The sequence below is a fragment of the Vipera ursinii genome (genome assembly GCF_947247035.1).
Source record: "Vipera ursinii genome assembly, chromosome: Z".
Lineage (NCBI taxonomy): Eukaryota > Metazoa > Chordata > Lepidosauria > Squamata > Viperidae > Vipera > Vipera ursinii.
In genome coordinates this window covers 42734997-42761459 of record NC_139517.1, presented here as the reverse complement: position 1 = coordinate 42761459, position 26463 = coordinate 42734997, and the positions used below count along the sequence as shown (strand labels likewise).

At 36.5% G+C, this 26463-nt stretch overlaps 4 protein-coding genes across 6 annotated transcripts in view; 2 read left to right on the top strand and 2 right to left on the bottom strand.

Moving 5' to 3' along the window:
- GFAP (glial fibrillary acidic protein) overlaps nucleotides 1-777 on the top strand; it is a gene marked incomplete at both ends in the record, with an annotated part of 32631 nt that extends 31854 nt beyond the window's left edge. Inside the window, one exon of the mRNA XM_083376492.1 lies at nucleotides 736-777. Coding sequence (XP_083232618.1) covers nucleotides 736-777 — 42 coding nt within the window. The remainder of the gene's footprint in view (nucleotides 1-735) is intronic.
- Nucleotides 778-3936: 3159 nt separating this feature from the next.
- FAM187A (family with sequence similarity 187 member A) lies at nucleotides 3937-5184 on the bottom strand (the record flags this gene model as incomplete). The annotated part of the gene is made up of 1 exon (XM_083376450.1): nucleotides 3937-5184. One exon carries the CDS (start codon nucleotides 5182-5184, stop codon nucleotides 3937-3939), a length of 1248 nt encoding a protein of 415 aa, XP_083232576.1.
- A 7864-nt stretch (nucleotides 5185-13048) lies between these two features.
- On the bottom strand, nucleotides 13049-17371 carry DNAAF19 (dynein axonemal assembly factor 19). 3 transcript variants are annotated; one of them, XM_083376102.1, is made up of 4 exons: nucleotides 17238-17371; nucleotides 14967-15127; nucleotides 14168-14300; nucleotides 13049-13708 (listed from the first exon to the last, which is right to left on the bottom strand). In XM_083376102.1, the coding sequence occupies exons 2-4, from the start codon at nucleotides 15092-15094 to the stop codon at nucleotides 13232-13234; spliced, it is 738 nt and encodes a 245-aa protein (XP_083232228.1). In that variant the 5' UTR covers nucleotides 15095-15127; nucleotides 17238-17371; the 3' UTR covers nucleotides 13049-13231. The 3 variants fall into 3 exon arrangements, with proteins under 3 accessions (XP_083232228.1, XP_083232227.1, XP_083232226.1); XM_083376101.1 differs by having other exon boundaries at nucleotides 14967-15112; nucleotides 17238-17365; XM_083376100.1 differs by lacking the exon at nucleotides 17238-17371 and having other exon boundaries at nucleotides 14967-15781.
- Nucleotides 17372-17618: 247 nt separating this feature from the next.
- Nucleotides 17619-26463, top strand: part of EFTUD2 (elongation factor Tu GTP binding domain containing 2) — a 38417-nt gene continuing 29572 nt past the window's right edge. Inside the window, exons 1-9 of the mRNA XM_083379080.1 lie at nucleotides 17619-17703; nucleotides 18850-18964; nucleotides 19299-19464; nucleotides 20160-20238; nucleotides 21060-21135; nucleotides 21888-21953; nucleotides 22523-22558; nucleotides 23988-24078; nucleotides 26138-26220. Coding sequence (XP_083235206.1) covers nucleotides 18860-18964; nucleotides 19299-19464; nucleotides 20160-20238; nucleotides 21060-21135; nucleotides 21888-21953; nucleotides 22523-22558; nucleotides 23988-24078; nucleotides 26138-26220 — 702 coding nt within the window. The 5' untranslated portion in view covers nucleotides 17619-17703; nucleotides 18850-18859. The remainder of the gene's footprint in view (nucleotides 17704-18849; nucleotides 18965-19298; nucleotides 19465-20159; nucleotides 20239-21059; nucleotides 21136-21887; nucleotides 21954-22522; nucleotides 22559-23987; nucleotides 24079-26137; nucleotides 26221-26463) is intronic.

Below are 26463 nucleotides of genomic sequence, written 5' to 3'. Positions count from 1 at the left end.
TTTTTAAAATGCCAAACAAATAAAACAACAATGTAAATAGGCTATGGGAGATTTTTCCTCAACTGGAATTGAGTAGAATCTCAAGTGCCCTCTTGTGTTTATAAGATAGATTACAGTTGATTAAAATCTCTTAGCTAAAATTTTCTTTTTGCATGTGTAGGTATCACTTTCTATTAACAGGTGACAGGTTCTACATACTCCTACTGGCATGTATATTACAAACCATTAGCTAAATTAATACATGAAGGTATTGTTTCAATAGCGAGCTGGATTAATTGCTTAATTTCTAGTGTTATGATAAAAAATATGGGTGAAAACCAAATGTTTGAAGGGTGTCAGTTTATTCTCTAAGCATCTGAGGGCAGGACAAGAGCACTGGGTGGAAACTAGTCAGTGCAAGAGCTAACCTGGAACAAAGGAGAAACTAAGGAGAAACTTCCTGAGAATAATTACTCAACGGAACAGAGTTGTGGATGGAGACTGCATAACCATTTGTCTGGGATGTCATAAGGTTTTCTGCCTTGTACAAGGGGTTGGATTAGAAGATCTCCAATGTCATAGATTCTATGATTCTATATTTTAAACTCTATTTAATCTAAAATCGGTAGAGAACTATTTTGTGTTTTTTTAAAGAATGCAAAATGAAGCACCTGTCTGGACAAAATGAAGAGAAATGTCGCACGTATAGGTTAAACACCAATTGATATAATTTTCAATTCTCTCCACACACTGTAGGTGATCAAGGAGTCCACCCAAGAACAGAAGGAAGTGGCATGAAGTAAAAACCAGATCTTAGTACATGAGAAAAAAATTCTAAGTTAGGATGCTAAGAGAGCTTTGCATCCTTCCAGTCGTCAACCTTGACAAGGAAACAGTTTTGCATCTGCAGCAACCATGAAAATAAGAAATATGCAAAGTTAATTACCATGCCAGAAAATAACCAAATTACTCAATAGATGGTGCTTCAGCTGACTATAATGGCTTTTTGAGTTCATTTTTATCTTCAATATTTCCATTGCAGTGACTTTTGGAGTGTCCCAAATAGCACAGTATTTAGACCTGGCTATAGTTTGCTAAGTAATTGTTCTGGGCTGGCTTAACAGCCATAACTTGATGCTTCTCATTAGAGCCAATAAATAAATAGGAATCATGTTACTGTGTTACTGATTACAGAAAAGTGCTGATTATGTTTCTGTGTGAAAATCATTGACTTAAAGGGAGTATAATTTAGAAGAAGCTTCTTTACTGAAGATATATGTCATGGATTGTCAAGCTTAGATCTATTATTTTTTAGTAATGAAATCAAATACATTACTGGCGAAGGGACAAGGGAACTGATGCATGAAACATTCCCACCTTGGCATCTATGTTGGGATTACTCCCATTTTCTGGTAAAACAGTCATGATTTTAAGAAATTTATAACAGACTGAAATTAGAGGGGCAAAATATCCTACTATGAGTTTACAATGAGAAAGTTTTAGCTAGTATATTAAAGGCATAGCTTCTTTCCTAGGAAAAATATGCAAAGATTCCCAAATGACTTCCTTTATCTTTGTAAGAGGGAACCCTAGTCAGTAGGAGGCAAGTTTTATTTTTAAAAAAATCTTTCTCCTAGAAGGCTTATAAATCTACACATCTTAGCTCAACCTCCCTCTTTGGAGTAGTGCTTGGTAGTGGAAAAACAAGAGGGGAAAAATGAGGGGGGGAAATGAAATTTGTCTTTAGCACATTTAGCTAAGCCCTTCTTCCTTTTCCTCTTTGAGAGATAGATCAATCTCACAAGAGAGAAATAAAATATTTTATTTTTTAAGGGGGAAGGAAAAACACAAAAATACCATTTTAGTTTTAAGAAATTGCATGCAAAAATCAGTGAAAATGGAGATAAAAATATAGGATTATTCAAATCACATGTTTAAAAAAATTCCATAGGGAAAAAAGAGAGAGAAATATATGGCTATGTGCAGATCAAAAGATGTTGCTCGTCTACTCCTACTTTAGAGACCACTTTGCCGTAAAGAGGTTCCAAGTTGTATAATACAATTAGTGATCTTATACAAAGAAAGTAAATAGTCCCCCCAACCTGGTGTGCAGAGAATGACGAGAAGAAGTGATGAGAAAAACATCAAAAGACGAAGTGGCAAAAGAGAGGAAGATAGAGGAGGAAAGGTTAGGTGTTTCTGAAGGGCAGTGACAAGATGCCTGTAAGATTTGAGGTTTGGCAGGAAAACGCTTGATAGAATTTCATTTGGTTTAATCAAGTCAGTGAAGAAATAAAAAAGTTAAAAATTGAAATGATTTCAAATATTGAAGCAATTGCTCTAAATCAGGGTTAGGCAACCTATAGCACTTTGAAGGTTACTGAATGACAATTTCCAGCTTTCCTAAGAATTATGGCTAATGCCTGCCCTAGCTGTAAATGACAATCCACTCTGTGCTGAAGGCTCAGAGAGTTATTCTTTTATCATTGCTTCAGGTTAAAGCAAAGCAGAATTCAATTGCAGAGCAGAAAGTTAAGCCGGTAACAGAAGTTAGGGTTTCCCAAGGTGTGTTGACAAGGAAAGAAGGAAGAGGCAACATGTCTTTCACAGAGCATGCCTGTAAGAAGCATTGAGAAACTCTTTTTTCCCCCCCGCCCCACAACCAAATGAACACAATTTGAGGGGAAACAGAATTTGAAGAATGACTGGGTTTTTGCACCTGTTATATCAGCTACATGTTCAAGCATAATTTCAAGACATCAACCTGCTTAATGAAATAATACATAAATCTAGGGACATACATTTCTTATATGACCAGTTTAGATGGCTGTGTGAATGCTGTCACTTAGAGTATCTACTGCTGTTATACAAATAGTGCTAATTGAATTTTTCACTTTTGATTCCTTGCATTGCACACACTTATGCATGGACTACATGACTTGCTGCTGTTGTTGTTTTTACTGGTACTTTGGAAAAGTATACTGAATGATGTTTATGCTTAACCTCTTCTTTTCGTTCAATGTCCTATGTTTAAATTAATAGCTGTGACTGTGGAAGAAATGGCATAACTTTATTTTTCTTTTAAAAAATAAAACTAGGAAATATGGTGGAACTCATCATTTTCCACCACAAAGTGTTACACACAGCTTATCTATTTTCCAGTAAAACTAACTGTACTAACACGAGCAATGTGGATCATATAAACGTGATTAAGCATTTATTTATAGTAATAAATTATACTTTTATAGAGGATTGGATGTAAATGCTTAACAGAAACTAAAAGTACAATGAGGCTATAGCAATGGCATTATTTAAAATTGCAAACTTGTTTCTTATTATATTTCTTTTACAATTAAACATTATATCAATAATTGCTTCTGTTTCAGTTTCTCACTGCTCATTCTGTTTCTTTATTTGATATTCTCCAAAGAATTCTCATAGTGGCTTACAAAGAAATAAGATAAAAGATGCACAAAATCAATTGCTTGTTTTTTGTTACATCAATTAAACTGGATAAGAAATGAATTACCCATCTACCTTCAGTGTCAACCAAATGATTGCCCTATGTGTGACTGCTATACATTTGCAATATATGTATATTGTTCAAGTATATTTGAACCTGTACTAGTTCAGCAACAGGAATCTCAGACTGACAATGCTCAGTTAACTATTTTTCTGGATTTTTCTCAATACATATGGAATTTAAATTGATTTACCAATTCCATATGTAACGAAAAAATATTAGTGTCCTTGCCTTCTGTTAACAGTTGCTTACTCATTGTATGTTAGCTCTCATATTTAAGAGAGCTAATTGTCTAAAATTTATCTTCACTGAGGGTTCTACAGTGTTCTAAAATTGAAATATTTAACTGATAAAAAACAGTTGCTCAATTAATTATAAAATTAGTTTTGAAACAAATCATCATCATCAGTTATGATGGTCATTTTCTTGAGATGCTATTCCATAGCTGCACATTTCAACACATAGAGGCAACAGCGAACAATGTGAATGATGATAAAGAAGATGGTGATGAGCACATAGCTTGTGATAATAGCCTTAATAGCATACTGACTTTCAGGATCATCAAGACTTCGTCTGTGGCGACTTTCATATACTACAGATAGCCGGAATCCAGCAACTATTTCTCCTTCTCGCCAACAATAATAAATACCTTTGTCATTCATCTGGGTAAAACGAATGTGGAGGTGATTTCCATGGTCAATGAAGACCCTCATGGTCTTATTAACCCCAGTGAGAAACCTACTGAGATATAATCTTGTTGAATCTTTATCCCAAGCAACAGCATGTTCTGGCCTAGTACCAGGGCAAGTAATGATCAATCCTCTGCCAAGGGACTGCTTGTGGAATTGAATAGGGATGTTGGAAATCCAAGGTTTTTCTCCAAGCTTTGAGATAATGTTTGAAATGGATGCTTCACCTTCATTTGAAGGTATCTTCCTCTTACAAGATACCATGCAACTTCGTATAACAACTTCAGGCTTTCTCATCTGAATACCATGAAAGAAATTCTTTGGGACTGATTTTGAGCCACAAGATGCCACCTCTTCTATAGTGGTGTGGTACCGCCTGAAGAGAGAAGGACTTTTTATATAGCAAAGCCCAATTCTACGTTGCTCACCTCTGACATCACAGCGGTTGCATTTAGTCCAGTCCCAGAAAATGGTGAAGACTGTGAAATTTGCTTCATGGAGGTCATTCTGTGGATGCTGACCCTCATCTGCAAAGGCAACAGCTATTCTCCTTGAAGGCTGTACATCTATATCATAACCATAGAAGAAATCCCCTTTCTTTGTACCACAAATATAATGCCCTGAATCTTCTACTTGAATCCGGAAGACAATGAGACTAAACATCCTAATGCTGAAACGACGAAGCATGTCACTGCCTACCTTGATGTGGCGTGAGTCTACTATCAAAGTGCCATCAAAATCTGTCAAGACCTTAGTTTGCTGACTGCCCATGCTTTTTTGAAAGTACCAAACTACAGTAGTTATTTCCTCTGGCTTACATTTACAGGGCAATTCAAAACTCATATCAGCCAAGTAAGCAGCATTCTCAAACATCAAGAAAGCTGGGCAAGGATTCTTCTTGAATACATCTTCTTTTTCCATAATAGCAAAGGCGTGAAAAACATCAGCAGTGCCAATGACCATAGCTATCACAGCCCATCCTGCCGACACCATTTGATGGCTGTCCATATTATATTATCCAACAGTTTCCACGTCTTATAGCAGAAGCTAATTACAAATTTTGGAGTTTACATTTCAACTATGCACATCAATGAAGAGAACCTTCATTCTAGAATTGCTGGTTTTGTTCAAATTCTTTCAGAGCTGACCTTTTAACAATGTACATCATACGTACATATTATCCTTTCATAAGAAATAATGACTCTGGAATTGCTTCTGTGAGTTCTAGAATGCCAACTGAGTTCTGATATAGACAAATCTAAGCCCTTGCAGAACTTTATGACTGATTGTATAAATGAAACTGCCTCATTATCAGAAAACATAGGACCACATGTTCTGTTGTTAGAGATTTTCAGATTGTACTGCCATTTCTGTAGCATAATTACTGGAGTTTTAGTGTTATTTCCTATCATTTTAAGAAAATACAAAAAAAACCCTGTTATGTAATTCTTTAAATGAATTTGATACAGTTGAGGAACAAAATTATTTTCCCATTTGCCCTCACTGTAACTACTAACACATTCGGCAACCTATTTCGTTTTTGTTTGTGTTTTGTCAGGGTTCATAACAAACTTTCATCTTAATCCCAGCCTACTGTATGATTGAAAGGATTTCATAAGACATCCTCCATTTTACTATTGTAATGTTAAAGACTGCACCCATTACATTGAAAGTGAGGGTGGATGTGATTAGAGAGGTGCTGATTGGTATTTCAGGCTGAAATGAGCATGCACCTTCCCCTACAAGCTTCCCATAACCGATCATCTGACAGAATTGCATAACAGTCTTAGATTGCTCAACCATCAATTGTTTCATTAATTGTTTCATTTCACCAAGATTTAATGTAACATCTGAATTTTGGGGGTGGGGGAAAGAAGACTCAAACAGAGATTCTTTCCCTCCATCTATCTACCCCTTAGTATTTGTTTGTTTCTTTACTACTATAGTTACTACTATAGTATACTATACTACTATACTACTACTTAAGAAAACCAAGATCATGGCATCCAGCCCTCTCAATTTCTGGCAAATAGATGGGGAAGAAAGGGAGGTAGTGACAGATTTTATTTTCCTGGGCTCCAAGATCACTGCAGATGGGGACTGTAGCCAAGAAATTAAAAGACGCTTGCTCCTAGGGAGGAAAGCCATGGCAAATCTAGACAGCACACTAAAAAGCAGAGACATCACCCTGTCAACAAAAGTGCATATAGTCCAGGCTATGGTCTTCCCAGTTGCAATGCATGGCAGTGAAAGTTGGACCATAAGAAAGGCTGAGCGCCAAAGAATTGAGGCTGTTAAGGAATTTGTCGTGCAGAGGTCTCCTTGTGCTACCAAAGAGTTGCACAGACAAGGAATGGTACTGAGAGTAGAAAAAGTCACACAAGAATACACTGAGTTATAAAAACAAAAAGTAGTTTACTTTTGAGGTGGTGTAAGAACAAAAATGCACAGTCAAAAATAAACAGTTCAGGTCATAAACAATAGCAACAGTCCAAAGCTACAAAGTCTTCTTACCAGTCCAGAGGTCAATACACAGTTCAGGTTTACAACAGTAGTAAACCAACAGCAGAGCAAAAACAGTAACAATAGAGATCAGTGAATTCAGAGAGAGAGAGAAGCTATGTTCCTAGCTTCCTCTTATGGCCATGAGAACACTTACACACCCATTGGTCAATTAACTTCTTAAAGACATAGCATTATGGTTAATATATTTTCAACCCAACATTGTAGGCTAACACCATATGCCTAACATTCTCCCCTTTGGGTAGAATAATATATAACTCTTACAATCTTATGCACATTCTTTCACAATTAGCATTGTGTTTCACAGCACTTTGTACCTTCGTAAAATGGTCTGCAATATTTACATCAGATGGGCAATACTCTAGCTGTATTAATTTATCTTTAACACATTGTCTGACATTTAAATAACGAAGATCAGTATGTTTAGATCTTGTTCTTACTGCAGCATTATTAGCCATCTTTATCGCAGCTTGATTGTCCTCATACACAATAAATGGATCATTTACATCTAAACCCATATCTAACAATAATTGTTTGTACACTAGCAGTTCTGTACATAACACTGACAAACATGAAAATTCAGCCTCCATTGTAGACAAGCTTATGTGTTTTTGTCTAATAGATTTCCATCCAATCAAAGAATCACCCAACATTATAGCCAACCCTGAGGTAGATTTACGACTGCTTGTATCAGAGGCAAAACTCGCATCTGCATATACTGTGAGGATTAACTCACGATTTGGCTCTAAATATAACGAGTAGTGAATAGTCTGCTTCAAATACCTTAATACTCGTTTAGCTGATTGCCAGTGTCTAACAGTTGGTTCATTGTTGTACCTAGCTAATTGGTTTATACAGTAAGAAATATCAGGCCTAGACCAATTACTCAGATACATAAGACTTCCTATCAAAGATTGGTACATAGTCTTATCAAATACAGGACTCTCAACATTAGTGTCCTCCATAGCCATCGGAGTTTTTGCTGGTTTACACATTTCCATATTGTATCTCTTTAATAACTGAGATATTTTACTGGCTTGTGAAATCTTAAAACCCCTATTCGTTTTCACAATATCTAACCCCAAATAGTGGCTTATTTCCCCAAGATTTCTAATTGTGAATTTATTTTCCAATCTTGAAATGATAGTTTGTGCTTCTAACTCAGTTTTTGTTATTATTGCAATATCATCTGTGAATAATAAAAGAAAAGATAATGCTCCGTTGTGTTCTCTTCTAAACAAACAAGGATCAGCATTACTGGCTAAAAAACCTAATGCAATCAACTCATTAACTATACATTTGTTCAACTCATAGCCTGATTGTTTCAATCCATAGAGGCTTTTCTTTAATTCCCAACAATCATGGTCTCTATCATTGGTCAATCCTGGTGGTATTCTTAAATAAATAGTATGTTGCAATGGAGCATGTAAATATGCAGTTTCAACATCTACATGAGTAACCATATATTGGTTTTTAGCTGCCCATACTAAAGCTGCTCTTAAAGTAGTTGCCCTTAGACTGGGTGCAAACACTTCGTCATAATCCTCAGTAGTTTGGGCAAAACCTTGTGCAACCAAACGTGCCTTATGGGTTATAGTTCCATCTACACCCTTCTTTATTTTATATATCCATTTACAACCTATAGCTTGCTCACCAGGTGGCAGTTTTGCTTTCACATAAACTTTAAGATCCTGCAAAGACTTCAACTCCCTGTTCATTGCAGCTTTCCATGATGCTTGTTCCTTTTCAGGATACATCCTGATCTCATCATAGTTAGAAGGCTCTACACTAACTTGACATATTACATTAGCTTCATAGCGATCAGGTGGATGTCTGATGCGCATTGAACGCCAAGGAATTACAGGGCTTTGAATTTCTGACTCCTTTCCTTTCTCTGATTCATCTTTAATCTCCCCTATCTCCTCTTCATCTTTTACAGGAGATGTATTATCATTACTAGTTACATTATCAGAGGAGTCCTCAAACACTAGAGGATCAGTATTAACAGTTACTTGCTCTAACCTATCCCAACCAACATGCTCAAGGAATTTTGCACACGCACTGTTATATACATTAGTTGTGCCTCGTTCCCAGAAACGATAGGATCTATGGTTAGCTTCGTAACCTACAAAATATAATTGCCTAGCCCTATGTTGGCCTTTACTCCTGAGTTGTGCAGGAATGTGGACCCAAGCTGGGGTGCCAAACGTGTGCAGGTAATCAAGGTTTGGTCTTCTACCATGCCATATAGTATATGGTATTTTACCAGTAGAAGTATTAACAACTAAATTCAGAACATGGTTTGCACATTTTGCTGCCTCCCCCCACAGTCTATCTGTTAAGCCAGAATCTCTTAACATGGTTCTAATCATGGCTTGTAACGTTTGCCCACGTCTCTCAACAAATGCATTATGTTGAGGCCTATAAGGCGCTGAACGTTTATGCTCAATGCCAGCAGATTCTAACATATCAACAAAACGCTTGTTTGTAAATTCAGTACCATTATCAGTAATTATGCACTGAACCTTTCTCTTTGTTTTTCTCTCCACGAACTTCAGCCAGTTTGCAAATTGTTGGAAAGTGTCTGCCTTTGACTTAAGCAGATAACAAAAACCATAACGAGAGTAATGGTCAAGTATACTTAAAATATAACATGATCCTCCTAAACTTGGTTTCATGGGTCCAATTAAGTCAGCAAACACAACTTCCAAAGGTACTGTTGTTTTGAAGCTGTTTATCCTGTTTGCAGGAGTTGCCTTGCTCTTTTCCTGATTACAGGCATTGCAATTCAAATACTTACTACATGGCTTCAGTTTAATTCCCTCTACTAACTCAACTGTTTTACGTAGTGAGTTAAAGTTTATATGCCCTAACCGCCTATGCAATAAATGTATACACTCATCATGTGGCTTCTTGTTCTCACATATTGAGTTAGCTTTAACTGTACTAACCTGGTTACTGGTGAGAACAAATAAACCATCTTTCAAATTAGCAGTTACACAGGTTCCATTCCTCTCAATAGTGCATTGCTCCCCTCTGAACGTTACCACAAACCCAACTTTAACCAATTCCCTTACAGATAACAGGTTGAATCTTAGTTTAGGTATATATAACATAGGTAACTGTTCATTAATGCATGGACAATAGGAATTACCTTCACCAGAGGCCTTCATCCTCCAACCGTTGGCTAGTGAAACATATTGGTTGCTGTTTTTCATATTAATAAACCTCTTTTTCTCTTTGGTAATGCATTGTGAAGCCCCACTATCAACAACCCACAATTCATTATTTCTGGATGTTGATTCATCAGAAACAGCCAAACCAATGCCCTTCTTAGCCTTCCCACTGCTATTTACATTCTGTTTTCTACCCTTTCTACAGAATTTGGCTATATGCCCTCTAGCCCCACAAGAATAACATTTCTTGACGTTGTAAGCAGTGGTAATTGGCTGCTTCTCTCGTGGCTGTGTCTCTCTCAGCTGGTCTCTGTCACGCCTTCTTCTGGACTCTTCCAGCAGTCTCCCAGTAATGTTAGTTAATGTCAGTTCCTCTCTGGTCAGGACTTCCAAAGAAGAAACATACCCATCATAACTCTCATCCAAAGATGACAGAATAATGTAGACCTGATGCAACTCTGAAAAAATCAGCTCCTTTTCATGAAGCTCTTGAAAAGCTGCCTTCATGTAATTTAAATGGGTCAGCATATCTCCATTCTTCTGCAGACGAGCCCTAAACAGCTTACGTGTAAGGTGTATATGTGCACCCACACTGTCACGAACATAAAGCCTTCGCAAAACATCCCAACACCTAGCAGCAGACTCCTCACCACGAATATGGACAAGCTGCTGGTCATTCAGTGTTAGTCCAATAATGCAAAGAGCTTTCTCATTGCTTCGTTTAAAGTTGTCTAACTTCTTTGCATCCCCTTCGTCATCTGGATCCCAAGCAGTAGTATCTGGTGGGTTATTTACAACAGTCCATAGTCCTTCCTTGCGCAAAAGCAAGCAGCATTTCGTGGACCAGGAAACATAGTTTGTCCCATCCAACCGGGTTATCCAGGAGATGCCTGACAACAGTTCTTGTGCCATTTTACACCAAATAACTAACACAAACTCAGCTAGGAATACTGTGTGTACTAACTCTCAGTACAGGCCTGGGCCCATAACCAGTATTAAGGAATTTGTCGTGCAGAGGTCTCCTTGTGCTACCAAAGAGTTGCACAGACAAGGAATGGTACTGAGAGTAGAAAAAGTCACACAAGAATACACTGAGTTATAAAAACAAAAAGTAGTTTACTTTTGAGGTGGTGTAAGAACAAAAATGCACAGTCAAAAATAAACAGTTCAGGTCATAAACAATAGCAACAGTCCAAAGCTACAAAGTCTTCTTACCAGTCCAGAGGTCAATACACAGTTCAGGTTTACAACAGTAGTAAACCAACAGCAGAGCAAAAACAGTAACAATAGAGATCAGTGAATTCAGAGAAAGAGAGAAGCTACGTTCCTAGCTTCCTCTTATGGCCATGAGAACACTTACACACCCATTGGTCAATTAACTTCTTAAAGACATAGCATTATGGTTAATATATTTTCAACCCAACAACATACTCTAGATCAGGGCTGTCAAACTCAATTTCATTGAGGGCCGCATCAGCATTGCGGTTGCCCTCAGGGAGCCAGGTGGGTATGGCCAGGGTGGGCATGGCCTACTGGGTGGGCGTGGCTAGAGTGCATATGGCCTACTCGTTGGGCGTGGCCAGCTCTACATCGTTCGCATCAAGGGTGCCTATGAGGGCCTGGGCAGAAGTGGGACAGATCTGAGGGTCTCTGGCAGAAGGAGGGTCTCTGGGCCAGGGCCAAGGCAGTGGGGGCCGTTCCCTCACTGTTTCCAGGATGGCTTCGCAGGCCACATGAAACCACTTCGCGGGCCGGATCCTTGTGTTTGACATGTCTGTTCTAGATACTTTATAACATATCAAATTATATAATAGTTAATCACAATTATGATGACTTAGAGCAGTTGTAATATAGTCTTTTGATGGCTGAATCTTGTACAATTTCTTTCATGGAACACCAAGGGATCTAGAGATTGAGACAATGATACAAGTGAATCTGGTAGAATCATGTTTTTGTTCTGTTTTTTTGCTTTAAGTGTGAGTGTTGGAATTGGAACCAAACCCTGGCTGGGTAGCCGTAACGAAAGTCCAAGGAACTCCTGAACTAGATAAAAAAAACATATGCACTTTGGCATAATATAACATTCCTTACAGCTCATCTGCTTATGTTCATCTGATAATGCTAAGCCCCAAAGTCTGATCTTCTTGGTTGAAACATGTATATGGCATTATGCTGTTTTCTGCTACTTTCACAATAATATCTTTTTATAATGCCATTTCTTCCTCAGTGTACCCAAGATGATACCAGACCAAACAATTTGACCACTTAATAACAGCAATTTTCCTGACAATGCATAGTCTGCACATTAATCTTTAATAAAGTAATGAAGATGAATACAAATGAAGAGCTATAGGTACTCTCAGCTTGCTAAGGCCTCTCTTATATATGTGGCATCTTTGATGGGAAGGATGAAAGAGAATACATAGGGTAAAGATTACCGGTAAGTAGAAAGTACTGTATACTGTAGGTCCAGATAGGACAGTTAGGACAGTTCCATCTGTCCTATAGGACAGTTCCATCTGTCCTATAGGACAGTTCCATCTGATACCATGATCCAAAACAATTTCTTTAAAATTTCCTTTCAAAACATTTTATTGCTTTGCTGGGAATAACACAGTTTTTTAAAATTTTCTCTATCAAGACTAAGTTATTTGAAATTTCACCTAATATTGTATCAAGTTAATATGAGCCTGGAAATACAATACTATTCTTGCTGTGACAGAATATGTCAGAATATTGCAGATACTCAAAAGCTTGCTTCCAAACTGTTAATTGGATTATTGCTATGGTGAGCATCTAGAAATAGAGCAGACAAGCAATCTATCATATCTATCATTGCTGATGCTGTTTAGCTCTAAAGAATAAAGTGCATTCTCTCACATTGTCTTAATAACATCCTGTTTATGATTAATACTTGCTTTCAGATTCTTCAGTCTGAAATGAAAGTTCTTCTCTCTGTTTTCAGCTGAGTTGCTTGCTATGCTTACCTATTAGTCAAAAAACCTTTAAATAAATATACTCAAAGATGCCAATATCCGAGTTGTCAGTAGTGCCTTTGATACTTCCAGGACTAAGCCTTGTAACTAAAGCAGAAAATCAAGATGTGTGATAAGAAATATGACAAAAGTACTCAAAAAACAAATAATGCATACTTTTAAACTGATGATACATTTTATTGCAAGAGAGACAAAAAGCAAGAGGCGAGCACACTAGGTATCTATTTTTCATATGCTCTTCTGTTTTTCCAATAAATACTAAAGAGCTGATAGATATGTTCTTAATAGGCATGGTAGTCCTTTCTTTATGTTAGAATGTTCCCATCCTTAGTTACTAGTATAAAGTCAAGAATTGATCAAGGACATTTGGTAAAGGTTGATCAGTTTTAGCATTTTTTTTCCAGTTCCTTTACCTGCTTGACAATGGATTTGAGTAGCATCTTTACCATCTTCATTTGAAATCTGTTCAATTTCAGAAAAATTGTCAAAGCCAGTTTCTACTTTTTGCAATTTTTCAAATAACTGCTTGCAATTTTCTTTCTCTATCTCACTCAGAAGTTCAATGTTTAGTCCAAAACGTTTTGTGCCTGATAAATTCTCCAAGATATCCAAGATAAAATTGTAGTCTTTGATGTTAGCATTTTGATTCAGCACCACTAGAAATTCACCCAAGAGGCCAAAAGCAAGATCTGTTTGGAAGATGCGGCCCAAGTTTTGGGATCCAAGTTGGAGGAGGAAGAGATAGCGATCTTGATTGTTTTTCATACATCTGCGCCAATCTCTGTAGAACTCTGCAGAAGTCTCAGGCAGGCGTTCCAATTCCTAGAGAATTTTTAAAAATGACAGAATCCCACCACCTAGATATTATTGTACTTTCCAGCTCCACAATTAAGAACTCAGCTTCATTTTTAAAATATTAATTACATATTATATGGAAACTGAAATTTAAACAGGGCTGGTAGAAACTGATTTTTTTAAAACAAAACAATGGCACAATATATTAATTAATGATGAGCAATCAGAAGTAGAAAGGACTCAAAAGGAGAGAATCAGAATACAAAAGCATCACCTCTTAAAATATATGCTCTCACTGTACATTTTTGAATATAATTTTTGAACAGAACAATAAAAATTAGGAAGATGGATAGGATAGAAAAATAATAATTTCATATTATTATTAGATTTATTCAAATATTGAGAAAACAATCTTCTAGTTCCTAAATAAAATAAAACAGATTTAATTTAAAAAAAAATTCAGTTCATGGACAGAATTGCTCTTACCTGAGGCAAGTCTATCTTACTCTCTTGTTTATGATTTGCTTTAACTGCACAAGAGTTCCACAACACATTTCTGCCACTTCCCATTTTATCCTTTTTCTCCAGAGGTTTCAAATGGGAGGCTAGAACAATATCTCTGCAAACAGAATGGAGGAAGGTTCTAGAGATATTTAGATAACCATTTCAGCAACAGCAACTTGGTTTAAAGCTACCAAATACTCATTGTCAGTTATTTGGCTCCCTTCTCTCAGGTATGCAGAAGTTAAAATTGAAGGTGATGGAAGCTGCACTATATTGCTATCATATATCATAGAAATGAATATCTCTGCAGTCTTGTACTACCTTTCCTGCACAAGATAAAAGAACTGGACAAGAAAGTCTCCTAGATTGCTTTCTAATGTCTATATTCCATGATTAACATTTAAGTTGCTATTCAATGTGTACTATATCGTCCAACATTCTACATACAATGAAATAAACATTAAAGAACTACTAATGTTATGAGACAAGTATTATTCTCCAGTTTTAATAGACCAATAGGCTACTATAAAATAAATGATTTTTTCAGCACTAATAGAACAATGGGAAGGCAGTTGAAGAATAACTGTTAATATGAAAATTAATAGAAAAATTCAGATTTTAAAAATAACCAGACTTATAATACTTATATGTAAGTGTTATTTATTTAATTATTATATGTTTATAAATTTCCTAAACTCAAAGGAAGTTGCCCTCATGGATAATTAAATGTTTTATGCATATTCTGCATCAAATCAATAAAGGAATCTGAAAATCAAGAAACCTGAATTCTTCATAAGATGATACTTTCTGATGCACCGCTCGGAATTTAGCTTTATTTTCTCTCTGGTATTTCTCATCTGTGGCAATAGCTTCTTCCAGCTCTTTCTCCAAAGCATTGAAATCTATCATGCCTTCCACTTTGGAAACCTAAGAAGAACACAGCTACCCAATACATTAGATATTTAATTTGAAAAACTATGTATCTCTCTCAAATAATTGCATAAGAAAAAAGAATCAGCTTCTTATGAAGCTGGTGAGTCAACATATTCAGTAAAATCAGTCAAAATAAATAGATTGGTAGATTATAAATTTTTTAGAGTCAGTTCAACCATTACATCCTTGCTAGTAGATTCTGACATATAAGAGATTTCCTATTGAATGCACCCTTCTTGTGGGTCATTTTTTTCTCCAGAAACAAAAATTAAAATAAGCAAGAAAATGGTAAGAGAACACCTATCCAACCTTGACAAATATAAATCACCAGGGCTTGACAGATTACATCCCAGAGTTCTGAAGGAGCTGGCAGATGTTATCTCAGAACCACTATACCACATCTTTCAAAAATCCTGGAGCACTGGGGAAGTACCTGAGGATTGGAAAAGAGCTGATGTGGTTCCCATCTTGAAGTAAGGGAAAAAAACGGACCCAGGAAACTACAGACCAATCAGTTTAACATCGATACCTGGGAAAATAGATCTGTGAACAACTAGAAGCAAACGAAGTTATAATTAGTAGCCAGCACAGGTTTGTTAAAAACAGATCATGGCAAACCAATCTTATTTCATTCTTTGACAAAGTGAGTAAACTAATAAATAGACCGGCGAAATACTGTGGACGTAGCATGGATGGATAGATAGATGGATAGATAGATAACCTTTATTGTCATTTTTTCCTGTGGGCACAATGGCACACATTAAAAATGAAATTTTGTTGATTCCTCTCAAAGTGTACACATACATAACACATTTAAAACATTCTACATATAACATACTTACGACTTCAATAAGACATTTGATAAAGTAGACCACAACCTACACCTTGGTAAGCTAGAAAAAGCTAGAATAGACAACATCACCACCAGATGGATCTGTAGCTGGCTCGCAAACTGTACTCAATGAGTAGTCCTCAATGGCACTACATCCACATGGAGAGAAGTAAGCAGCGAGATACCACAAGGTTCCATCTTAGGCCCAGTACTCTTCAATATCATCATCAATGAAGATAACAGAATTGAAGGGGAACTTATCAAATTTGCAGATGACAGCAAACTGGCAGGAGTAGCCAACTTCCCAGAAGACCTTGACAAACTTGAACAATGGGCCCTATCCAACAAAATGAATTTCAATGTGGAGAAAAGCCAAGTTTTATATTTAGGCAGGAAAAATCAAAGGTACAAGTACAGATTGGGCAAGACCTGGCTTAAAAACAGTAACTGTGAGAGGGACCTTGGAGTCCTAGTGGATGATCACTTAACCATGAGCCAGCAACGTGCAGCAGCAACCAAAAAAGCCAATACAATCCTGGATTGTATAAACAGAGGCATAGAATCAAGATCATGTGAGGTATTAGTACCTCTTTATAAAACCCTAATAAGACCACGCCTGGCATATTGCAGCCAATTTTAGTCATCATATCACAAAAAAGAGAGTTTGGGAAAAAAATTCAGAGACGAGCAACTAAAATGATCAAAGGCCTGGAGACTAAAACATACAAAGAACGGCTGCAAGACTTGGGTTTGGCTAGTCTAAAGAAAAGAAGAAATAGGGGAGACATGATAGCAGTAATCCAGTATCTGAGCGGCTGCCACAAGGCAGAGGGGGTCAGGTTGTTCACCAGAGCACCAGAGGGAAGGACGAGAAACAATGGTTGGAAACTGATCAACGAGAGAAGTAACCTGGAATTAAGGAGAAACTTCCTGACAGTGAGGACAATCAACAGCTTGCCTCCAGAAATCGTGGACGCTCCATCGCTGGAGATTTTTAAAAAGAGGCAAGACAGTCACCTGTCTGAGATGGTGTAGGTTCTCCTGTTTGAGCCGGGGGGCTGGACTAGAAGACCTCCAAGGTTCTGTTCTATTCTATTCTTGGATCAGGCACTGACGGAAAAGAAGTACGTCAATATAAAATATTAAAAAAGAAAGCAAGAACATATTAACCAACTCTCCCAGAAAATGGTAAACAAGTCGTCCCGAACTAATAAACTTTTGGCCACTCCATACTCAGTGCCGACGGATTCTACAGGTTTATGTTTTATTTTACTATCCCATACATACCGCAAAAACTGTTCTAGATTTCTCTCGCTAACCCGACCGTTACCAAATAGAAGGGAAGATTTTTCCACGTTTGTGGAAACGGGGTTCGACTGTTTCTTTTTTAGCCTGGGCCTCCACTTTCTATAGCAATTAAGCGTCAGTTAGGTTTCCATAACAACTAAAAAACGAAATGGCGAGATGGACCCATAGCGATCGGGGCAGTCTATAATATATGCCTGAGCGCGGTCAATGCTTATGAAAAATTTCAATTTTTCTACGGCCCGAAAAGAATCCAAACCGAATCTCTAAATCTCTCTCACTTTACAGCATCATACCGAGGGAAAAGTGTGAAAAATCAATCAGGCTGCTAAATGGACAACTTTATCCGGAGGAAATTGAAGGGACTTTTTGTGCCATGGTCGCATTGTGCGCCACCAAGGGGAACGTCTCGAGTAACGCGCGCTTCCTGAGAAGGGAACAAAAAGAGGTAAATGTGTGCGAGCGTTACTATTTCTTGTAAAGCCTTACGATATAAAATAAAATTATTATTTTTAAAGCAATAAACGGCCGTTAGATCGCACAATGTCTTTCAGTAGGCTTTAAAGTACGTGCTTCATATTTTGAATGAACGTGCTGGAATTCGAATAAGCGGATATGGCAACGCGTAGAGAGAGATTTGAGAGAACTCTACCTACCGTATGGAAGCTAATGGGAAAACAGATTTAGGGATTTTTTTTTAAAAAAACAAGACTTTGCAGTTTCAAATTGTAGAGAATAAATGTCTATACATCTTAGACAAAATTTTATTGAAACATACGTCCCTGTCTTTATTAATTGCATTACGAAAGAGATTAATATATAATTAATCTTCCTCTGAAATCAAAAGGACTCAATAGTAAAACCACAGGCATTAAGATAGACTAGGTTTGTTGTGGGAAATAAAGCTACAGCTACCATGTGAATTCTGATAAGATGCTGTTTTTTGTTTAACTTATAACAGAAAGCTATCATTCTAAAACTAGAAGTTGCAACTGACAATTCTGAAAAAGATATTGTTGAATTAGAAAGATTAATACTTAAGAATAATTGTTCTTATTCTGGATAAGGTGAATGCTGTGAAATGAGGGCAATTGTGGCTAAAAAGGAGTTGAAGTTATTGTTGTTAGTGGCAAAGTCGTGTCTGACCCATTGTGACCCCATGGACAACATTCTTCCAGGCCTTCCTGTCCTCTACCATCTTTTGGAGTCCATTTAAGCTTACGCCTGATAATTATACCTGATAGTTAAAATCAGGGAGAATTGTGGAAGTTGTTAGGGTTGATGAATAAAAAATACTCTTGGGTTAATACTGACAGAAAGCTAATGAATTGATAGCTTATAGCTGAGAACCTGAAAATAAAATGGAAACTATGAACAAGGAATAAGCTATTTAAAGGAGTAGTAATAAATGCTGATAAAGTATCAAGCTTGCAATAAAATTAAGGTATCAAGATAATAAATTGAAAAGTATCCCAATATGAATCCTGTAAGCAGGGGTAAGGCACATTAAATAAATAGCAAAGCAATCAGATATTAAAGTAATATTTTCAGAAATCAAACTAGCTCTATTTAATTATTTATTTTTATATTCAAGACCCAGCAACATGGATACAGACTTGTATGATGAATTTGGAAATTATATTGGTCCAGAGCTTGATTCTGATGATGACGATGATGAAATGGGTCGTGAATCAAAAGATCTTGATGAGGTATGATTTTATGCTTCTGCTACAAACAATATTCATGCTTAAAATCATCCTTAGTTTTTTATATGCTTCTGTAATTCAGTTTCTGTAATGAACAGATTAAAGATTAAGCTGTTATTTTGCAACTCTTGGTCCTGAAAACAGTGAGAGACTTAATTTTCTGAGTAGCTGTCAACTAGAGGCTGAGAAAGTACTTTCTTTTTTCGCAGTATTTTACAAACTATCCAATATGCACATACGTTTGCAAGTTATAACTGAATGTAGATATCAGCCCTAAATTCTGTAAGTGGAAGTTTATTATTAACAGTTGGCTGAGGGCAATTTGTTTTGGTTTCAGCCTGATGATGATGATGATGACGATGATATGGGAGACCATGATGAAGACCACCCTGGGATGGATGTAGTGTTGCATGAGGATAAGAAATATTATCCAACAGCTGAGGAGGTATATGGTCCAGAAGTAGAAACTATAGTGCAGGAAGAAGATACACAGCCTCTTACAGGTGAGAAATTTAAATGTTGCAACTGGCATAAAAGAATATTTTTTGCTTCTTTGGGGAGTATTAAAATACACTTTTTAAAAGAAAAAAACCTAAAAAACCTCCTGATACTAAAGAGACATAAATAGAACTGCTAAGTAAATCTTCCTGGCCTAAAAAACTATATGAAATTCTACCACATGTGAAACTAGATATCATGGATATCTAGTTAACAATAATAAAGGTTGTTGTATTAACCCATATCGAGATCTGTTTTATATTTATTCTTTTGCACAGAACAGCGTATTTTGATACTGATATGTAATGCTATATTTTAGTTCTAATATTAACCCTGATCAAGAGATCTGTTTTGTATTTATTCTTTTGCACAGAACAGTATATGTGGATATGATTTGTCATGCTATATTTTACGCCAGATGTTATACATCAGTGAGAACTAAGACAAATATATTGTTCTATCTAATATGCTATTAATTACATTCACTATTTGATATTTGGGAAATATTCCCAGCCTCTTTTTAAGTGAAAAATATATCTTTTTATTTGTCAAGCATAAATCAGAAATCCATGGAATTCAGTTTAAAATTTGTGGCATGTGAAACGTGCATTGTTGAATCTTTTCTCACTGATCACTGAGTTAGAAATGCCTTGTTTTCCCGTTAAAGACAGTATTATTTCAATGCTTTCTTTTCCTACAGAACCTATTATTAAACCAGTGAAGACCAAGAAATTTTCCCTCATGGAGCAAACATTGCCAGTTACTGTATATGAAATGGAGTGAGTAAAACTTTGGATTTGTTTGTTTTCCCTCTTCTTTTCCCTCCAACTCTTACTACTGTTTTTGCTTCTTTCTGTTCTGTTCTTTCTGTTCTTTTCTGCACAGCTTCTTCACAAATTGGCCACTGAAAGATTTAGTTGTTACAGTATCCATTTTAATTTGTATTATGTTCTTGTGTTACTGCAGTACTCTTCTAAGCATCAGCCCCTTAATCTGTTTTATGTAATCACCCTTACATTGTTTTAATGTCTATCCTTTATATTGTACTCATTTTTTATTTACCAATCATCAGTTCTTTGCCATATACTAACTCTTTCCTACTTATCTTAGTATTTAGAACTTACAATCAGCACTGTAGCAGATTTTATTCCCTACTCTCAATGTTTGCTGCAGGAGGCCAGTAATATGAAAGAGAAATGAGGAAATGCAGAATACTGTCAACATAAATTAAGTTAAAATATTAGAAACAGACAAATTTCACTGAACTTTAATTAATATTAATATAGAAAATATCCAGCTGCTCATATTGCTCTCTTCCCATCTCAGTTCATAGGGCAATAATCTTGCTGTGTACATTTTAATATGAGAAAAGCTTCCACTTTGTGAAGAGATTTTGGGGAAACATATCCTTATCACTCCAGTATTGGGGGTTCATTTAAATACACAACTGCAAAGTATTGATTCTCAAAAACTAACAAGGCTGTAATGATTTCCATCTCTGACAAGGATGAAGTGGGAGATCAATGCATCTGTAAGGAACTTTTCCTTGGCAGTGATCATCACTAACAATTTTTCCTCTCTTTGATCTTTTTCTCTTAAGTTTTCTTGCAGATTTGATGGACAACTCAGAACTCATCCGGAATGTTACACTTTGTGGACACCTACACCATGGCAAGGTGAGCATTAGTTAAAATGTTCACTCATAGGGTCGGTTAGTTTATTTAATAAAGGTAATAAAGAATCTGTGAAATCATTCTAAGCTTTGTTATTCATCATAGAGTTAAATCTGATGTCTCGGGGTTTTAATTAATTTGAAATGAATTGTGTGTTTTTAAATAATTTAGTAAAAGCTTACATTGCTTTTCATAACATTTTGAATATTATGAAAGCCTTTTTTTAGAAGAAACAGAGAAAGGAAAAGCTTTTTATTAGACAGATAGACCAATGAAGATACTGTAAACTGGTTTCCTGTATTGTTGAACTAAATGGTCTAAATACCTCCTTCCATCTCTTAACAATTATGGGGTTTAAGAACAGCTTTGGACATTAGTGGTATACACATTATGCTTAAATAGAAAAGTCTGAAGAGATTTTAATAGGTTTTAGAAGGGCGGGATATAAATGCAATTAAAATAAAAAAATAAAAATAAAAATATACCTCTGAAATATATGGAACAAGAGTATCTAAAGAATATTTGTGTGTGTACCTGTGAATGAGTGAGAAAGAGAGAAAATTGAAAATGATAATCCCAATAATATCTTGACTTTTTTAACACTCCCCGCTCCCATGCTGCTTAGTAGTTCTCCCAGAACATCGGGTCATCTTGTTTCTAATTGTAAAAAGAGCCATTTAACCACATCTTTATATTTCTCGGACAGTGTATTTTAACTGTATTTTATTTCTTTTTTCCTTTTCTAATGCCTTTAGACTTGTTTTGTGGATTGCCTGATAGAACAGACACATCCTGAGATCAGGAAGCGATATGACCAGGATGTAAGTTCCATGATGCTGTTTCATTTCTTGTGGGAAATAGGTGTATGGTAAAGCATATAAAACATTTTATATATAAAAAGCATATAAAGTATATAAAAGTAATCAGTCGTCCAAGTACATCATTATAATCCAGGCCTTGGGATTTTTGTACCAGAAGTCACGGGTTCAAGTTTATCCTCTGCCATGGAAATTTGATGGTCATTTTGGGCCCTTCTCTCTCACACAGCACAGCTTCACAAGACTGAGACCTCTTATATCAGAGGTCCCCAGCCTTTTTGGTACCAGGGACTGGTTAAATGGAGAGAGGTTTTTCCACAGACCCGAGGGGATGGGTTTTTGTGAGCTGCCTGCATCCCGCTTTGCTTGTTTGTGTGAACTGGTTGCTGGCATGCCATGGCCAGGTACTGGTCCAAGGACCGGGGGTGGGGACCCCTGTCTTATATCACTTATTGAGGATAGATTGGAAAAGCAGAAGTAAAGGAAACAACTTTTACTTAGATATCTGATGAAAATATTCTGCCTCAGTTAATCCAGTGTGAATGATGCTATTTCTATTTTATTTTTTTCAGCTTTGCTATACAGATATTCTATTCACTGAGCAAGAGGTAAGTATATTTAGGTATACATATTGATTTACGGTCTTTTGAAAGTTATATCTGTGATTCTTTTCATCTTACAATAGTGGTGAATGTCTGTAGCTCAGGTGTAAAGGGTGAAGTTGTGTTGTCCGAGCTTGTGGGTTGGTTTCCAAATGTTCCATTACCAGGCTAGCTAACATCTTCTGTGGAGTTTAGGGATTCCCTAAACTCCGCTGAAGTTGTTACTTAGCCTGGTAATGAAACGTTCATAAAACAACAAGGTTCTGGTAATGGTCTTTAAGGCCCTACATGGCATGGGTCCGGAATACCTCGGGGACCACCTGTTGCCGGCGTCAACTTCCCTCCACCCTGTGCGTTCCCACAGAGAGGGCCTCCTCAGGGTGCCTCCGGTCAGAGAGTCGTCGGCTGGTGGCCCCCAGGGGGAGGGCCTTCTCTGTGGGCGCTCCGGCTTTATGGAATCAGCTGCCGGTCGAGCTCCGGATGGCACCTGACCTTCGCTCCTTCCGACCCGGTCTGAAGACCCATCTATTTGAACAAGCCGGCCTGGCCTGATGGGGGATATGTTGGGGTTTTAATGGGAATTTTTATATTGTTATTGATTGTCTTAGCTGGGCTACTATTTAATTCTTTTTTAATTTTTGTATTTTGTATTTTTTATATGTGCCCTGTTCACCGCCCTGAGTCCTTCGGGAGAAGGGCGGTATATAAATATAATTAAACTAAACTAAACTAAACATAAACTCGGACAACGAACCTTCATCCTCATCTTTTCCTCTTGCATACTGTTCTGAATTAACTGTTTCATTATATTCCTACTATGTCTTGAGGTATTAAAATACTGTATTTTAGACAATAGATTTTGCTTCAATTCTGGCACAAAAATTCTCAGGCAGAATGTCAGTTTTATTCAATATTTCTTTTGTAGTGACCTATCAGGTTATCCCTGTAACTTTATAAAAACCCTTATTGCTGTTAATGTTTCTAAATTTAAAACTAATTATGGAACAGGGAACAGGTAGGTCTTCAGTTGTTACTGGAATATAATTCCCAGTAATCCTAGCTAGTATGGCTATGCAAACTAAGACTGGTGGGAGTTTTGTTTCAGCAATATCTTGAATCCTACAGGTTCCCTATCCCAATCCACATTTAATGTTTTTATGCAAGGAGTTTTATTTCCATTCTTATCTATAATACAAAATCTAGAGGAAAAGTTCCAAGTTCTCATAATTTTATTTACCTTGGGGCTCAAGGGTTTTCATGTTCTCAAATACCATACAAGATATCTCTAATTTTATGCTTTAGTGCTATAGTCTCAGACATCAGATTTTTGCTGATTCTCTTGTCATTTCTTCCTATCCACTATACTAAATTGTGATCCTTGGTTTCATATTAAAGAGTTATTTCCATCCCTATCATGATCTTGTTTTCATTTCAGAGGGGTGTTGGGATTAAAAGCACACCAGTGACCATTGTCCTCCCAGACACCAAGGGCAAATCATTTCTTTTCAATATCATGGATACACCTGGTAAGTTGAATCGTCAAGAGTCCTAGAAAACAGCAAAAATTTGGCCTAGTAAGTTTTTACCCTTTTTATTTAAAAAGAAAATCTTTTAAAATGGTGGTACATTTGTATATGACACACAACAACCTCAGTTTTTTATACTTAATGACATGCAGTTCTTGACATCTGCATTTATTGAAGTTCTGTATTAAATAAATCAGCCATATTCAAACAAGTCTTAGTGGGCTTCAGTGAAAGCAGCGAAATGACAATTTAAACATCTACATAGAAAACACAAAGTACAATAAATAAATTACATATAATAAATAATAAAAGTAACTCAAAATTAAATTAGCAAGATTATGAAAATGCTTTCTGAAATAATTTGATTTTTAATCATTTCCTAAAGTTATTAAAGAGAAGGTGAGATTAATTTCTAGTAGAAGGCCATTCCAAAACAATAGGGCTGCTACAAAAAAGCAGTGTTGCCTGGTGTTGGTGTTCTTCACTGTTTCCTACAAGAACTGATAGGCCTGGCCAGTTTAATTGGGAGAAGGCAGTCCTGTAGATACACAGGAGCCAAGGCATGCCTTGAAGGTCTTTATAGGTCAATCTCAGCATATTAATTTACACTCAGAAACATAATCAGTTGCAGTGTTTGTGTTACAAATTGCCAGTGTCAGGTATCAATAAGAATGCAGACCACTGCCTTCTGGATCAGTTGTGGTTTCCAAATTTTCTTCCAAGGGCAATCCCATGTAATGTACATTGCAGTAATCCAATCAAATGGAGATTGCTAAATCCTATCGCACCAAATGGGTCACTATTGCTGCACTATGCAAAGCCAGGAAAGGTCCCTCAGCTATGGCCTCCATCTGCTCTCCTAGTATAAACAATAAGTCCAAGAGGACTACCATATGATAAATATCAGGCACAAAAAATCAGGACCAAATGTGAAGTTACAATTAAACTTTTGGAATAAAACTGATTTATTATTAGCCATATCTATGTACAAGAATCTACTCAACTAATGTTAGCACTATCTTAATGTAAGATGAGGGACAATGGAATTCAAGGCTTAATCTGTTTGTGGCTATATAGAGATTCTAGGTTGATTCCTCTTTTGATTCCTCCAGATTCTGCCACTCCTCTTACAATGGATTTGATATTTCTAAGACAATGCCTATCCATCCAGAGAGAACCCCTTTGTATAAACAGTAACTCCATCTCATTAAAGTTCAACTATAGTCCCATCCAGATCCTTCAAGACTCCAAGCACTGGGACAGGATATTGACAGTCTCCCATATTGCCTGAGCTGGCAATATAAAATTGGGTGCCATCAACATAATTGATGATACTTCACCAGACTATTGGATGACTTCACTTAGTGGCTTCATATAGATGTTAAAATTTTAACATCTTTTAAAATTTATTTGGTACAAATGTTTGGATTTCACATGATCATAATTTTCAGGCTTCTGGACCAGCGTAAAGAAAATGGTGCTACTACTTTGAGACTTGCATTTACTTTAAAGAATTGATTCCTTAAAATAGTGGCATTTTTTAAAGGCTAGTTCAGTTTTAATGAATGGCAGAGAGTTATTGTGCTTGGACAAAGTTTGAAGATCTTCCAAATTTTTGGTACAGGTGTAGCCCTACTCATTAGCACATGAAGGTACAATAAAGGTGTCCAGGATTTTAAATGTGTGTTTTTTCCTAAACCTACTTAGGGATATTATACGTTGTACTTATATGAAGTCTGCAGATATTCTATCACAGAGCTACAAATTTCTGTCTACGAGTTCAAGCCAAGCCCTTTTCAGGTTTACTGATCCAGGGGGACTTGTTTCCATGAATTTCTGGACACTGAAAATCAGCACTCTTTTATAATATTTTGATGTCAACAGTATTCTCTGTTTCACTGTGGGATGTAAAAAATGCCTTTGACTTGTAATGTTCAAAGCTTTGAAGCACAGTAGATTGATTTCTCATGTTCTAATTAACCTAATTTCCTAAGCAAAAAAAATGTACTGATTTTCTATTTTTTAATTTGAGTTTTTAATTTTTTTTTAACTGTTAAAGGCCATGTAAACTTTTCCGATGAGGTCACAGCAGGTCTTCGCATTTCTGATGGCGTGGTACTTTTCATTGATGCAGCTGAGGGGGTAAGTGTGTGTATTCTGTTAGGCTGCGATTTTTTCCATTGGAAAAAGACACACTATTGCAGATAAACAAGTACGGGTAGTCCTTAACTTACAATCTCAAGCCCAAAATTTCTGTTGCTAAGTGAGACATTTGTTAAGTGAGTTTTGCCCCATTTTATGACTTTTTTGCCACAGTTGTTAAGTGGATCATTGTAATTGTTAAGTTATCAACATGTTTGTTAAGTGAATCAGGCATTTCAGAAG

Bases quoted from the DNA above. Each gene is read 5' to 3' on its own strand.
- DNAAF19 (XM_083376102.1), bottom strand. From the start codon at position 15,094: ATGATAGATTTCAATGCTTTGGAGAAAGAGCTGGAAGAAGCTATTGCC. The intron at 14,301-14,966 runs GTTTCTTGATTT...TTCTGTTTGCAG, and splicing joins TCATCTTATGAAGAATTCAG to AGATATTGTTCTAGCCTCCC. The intron at 13,709-14,167 runs GTAAGAGCAATT...AAAATTCTCTAG, and splicing joins GTAAGATAGACTTGCCTCAG to GAATTGGAACGCCTGCCTGA.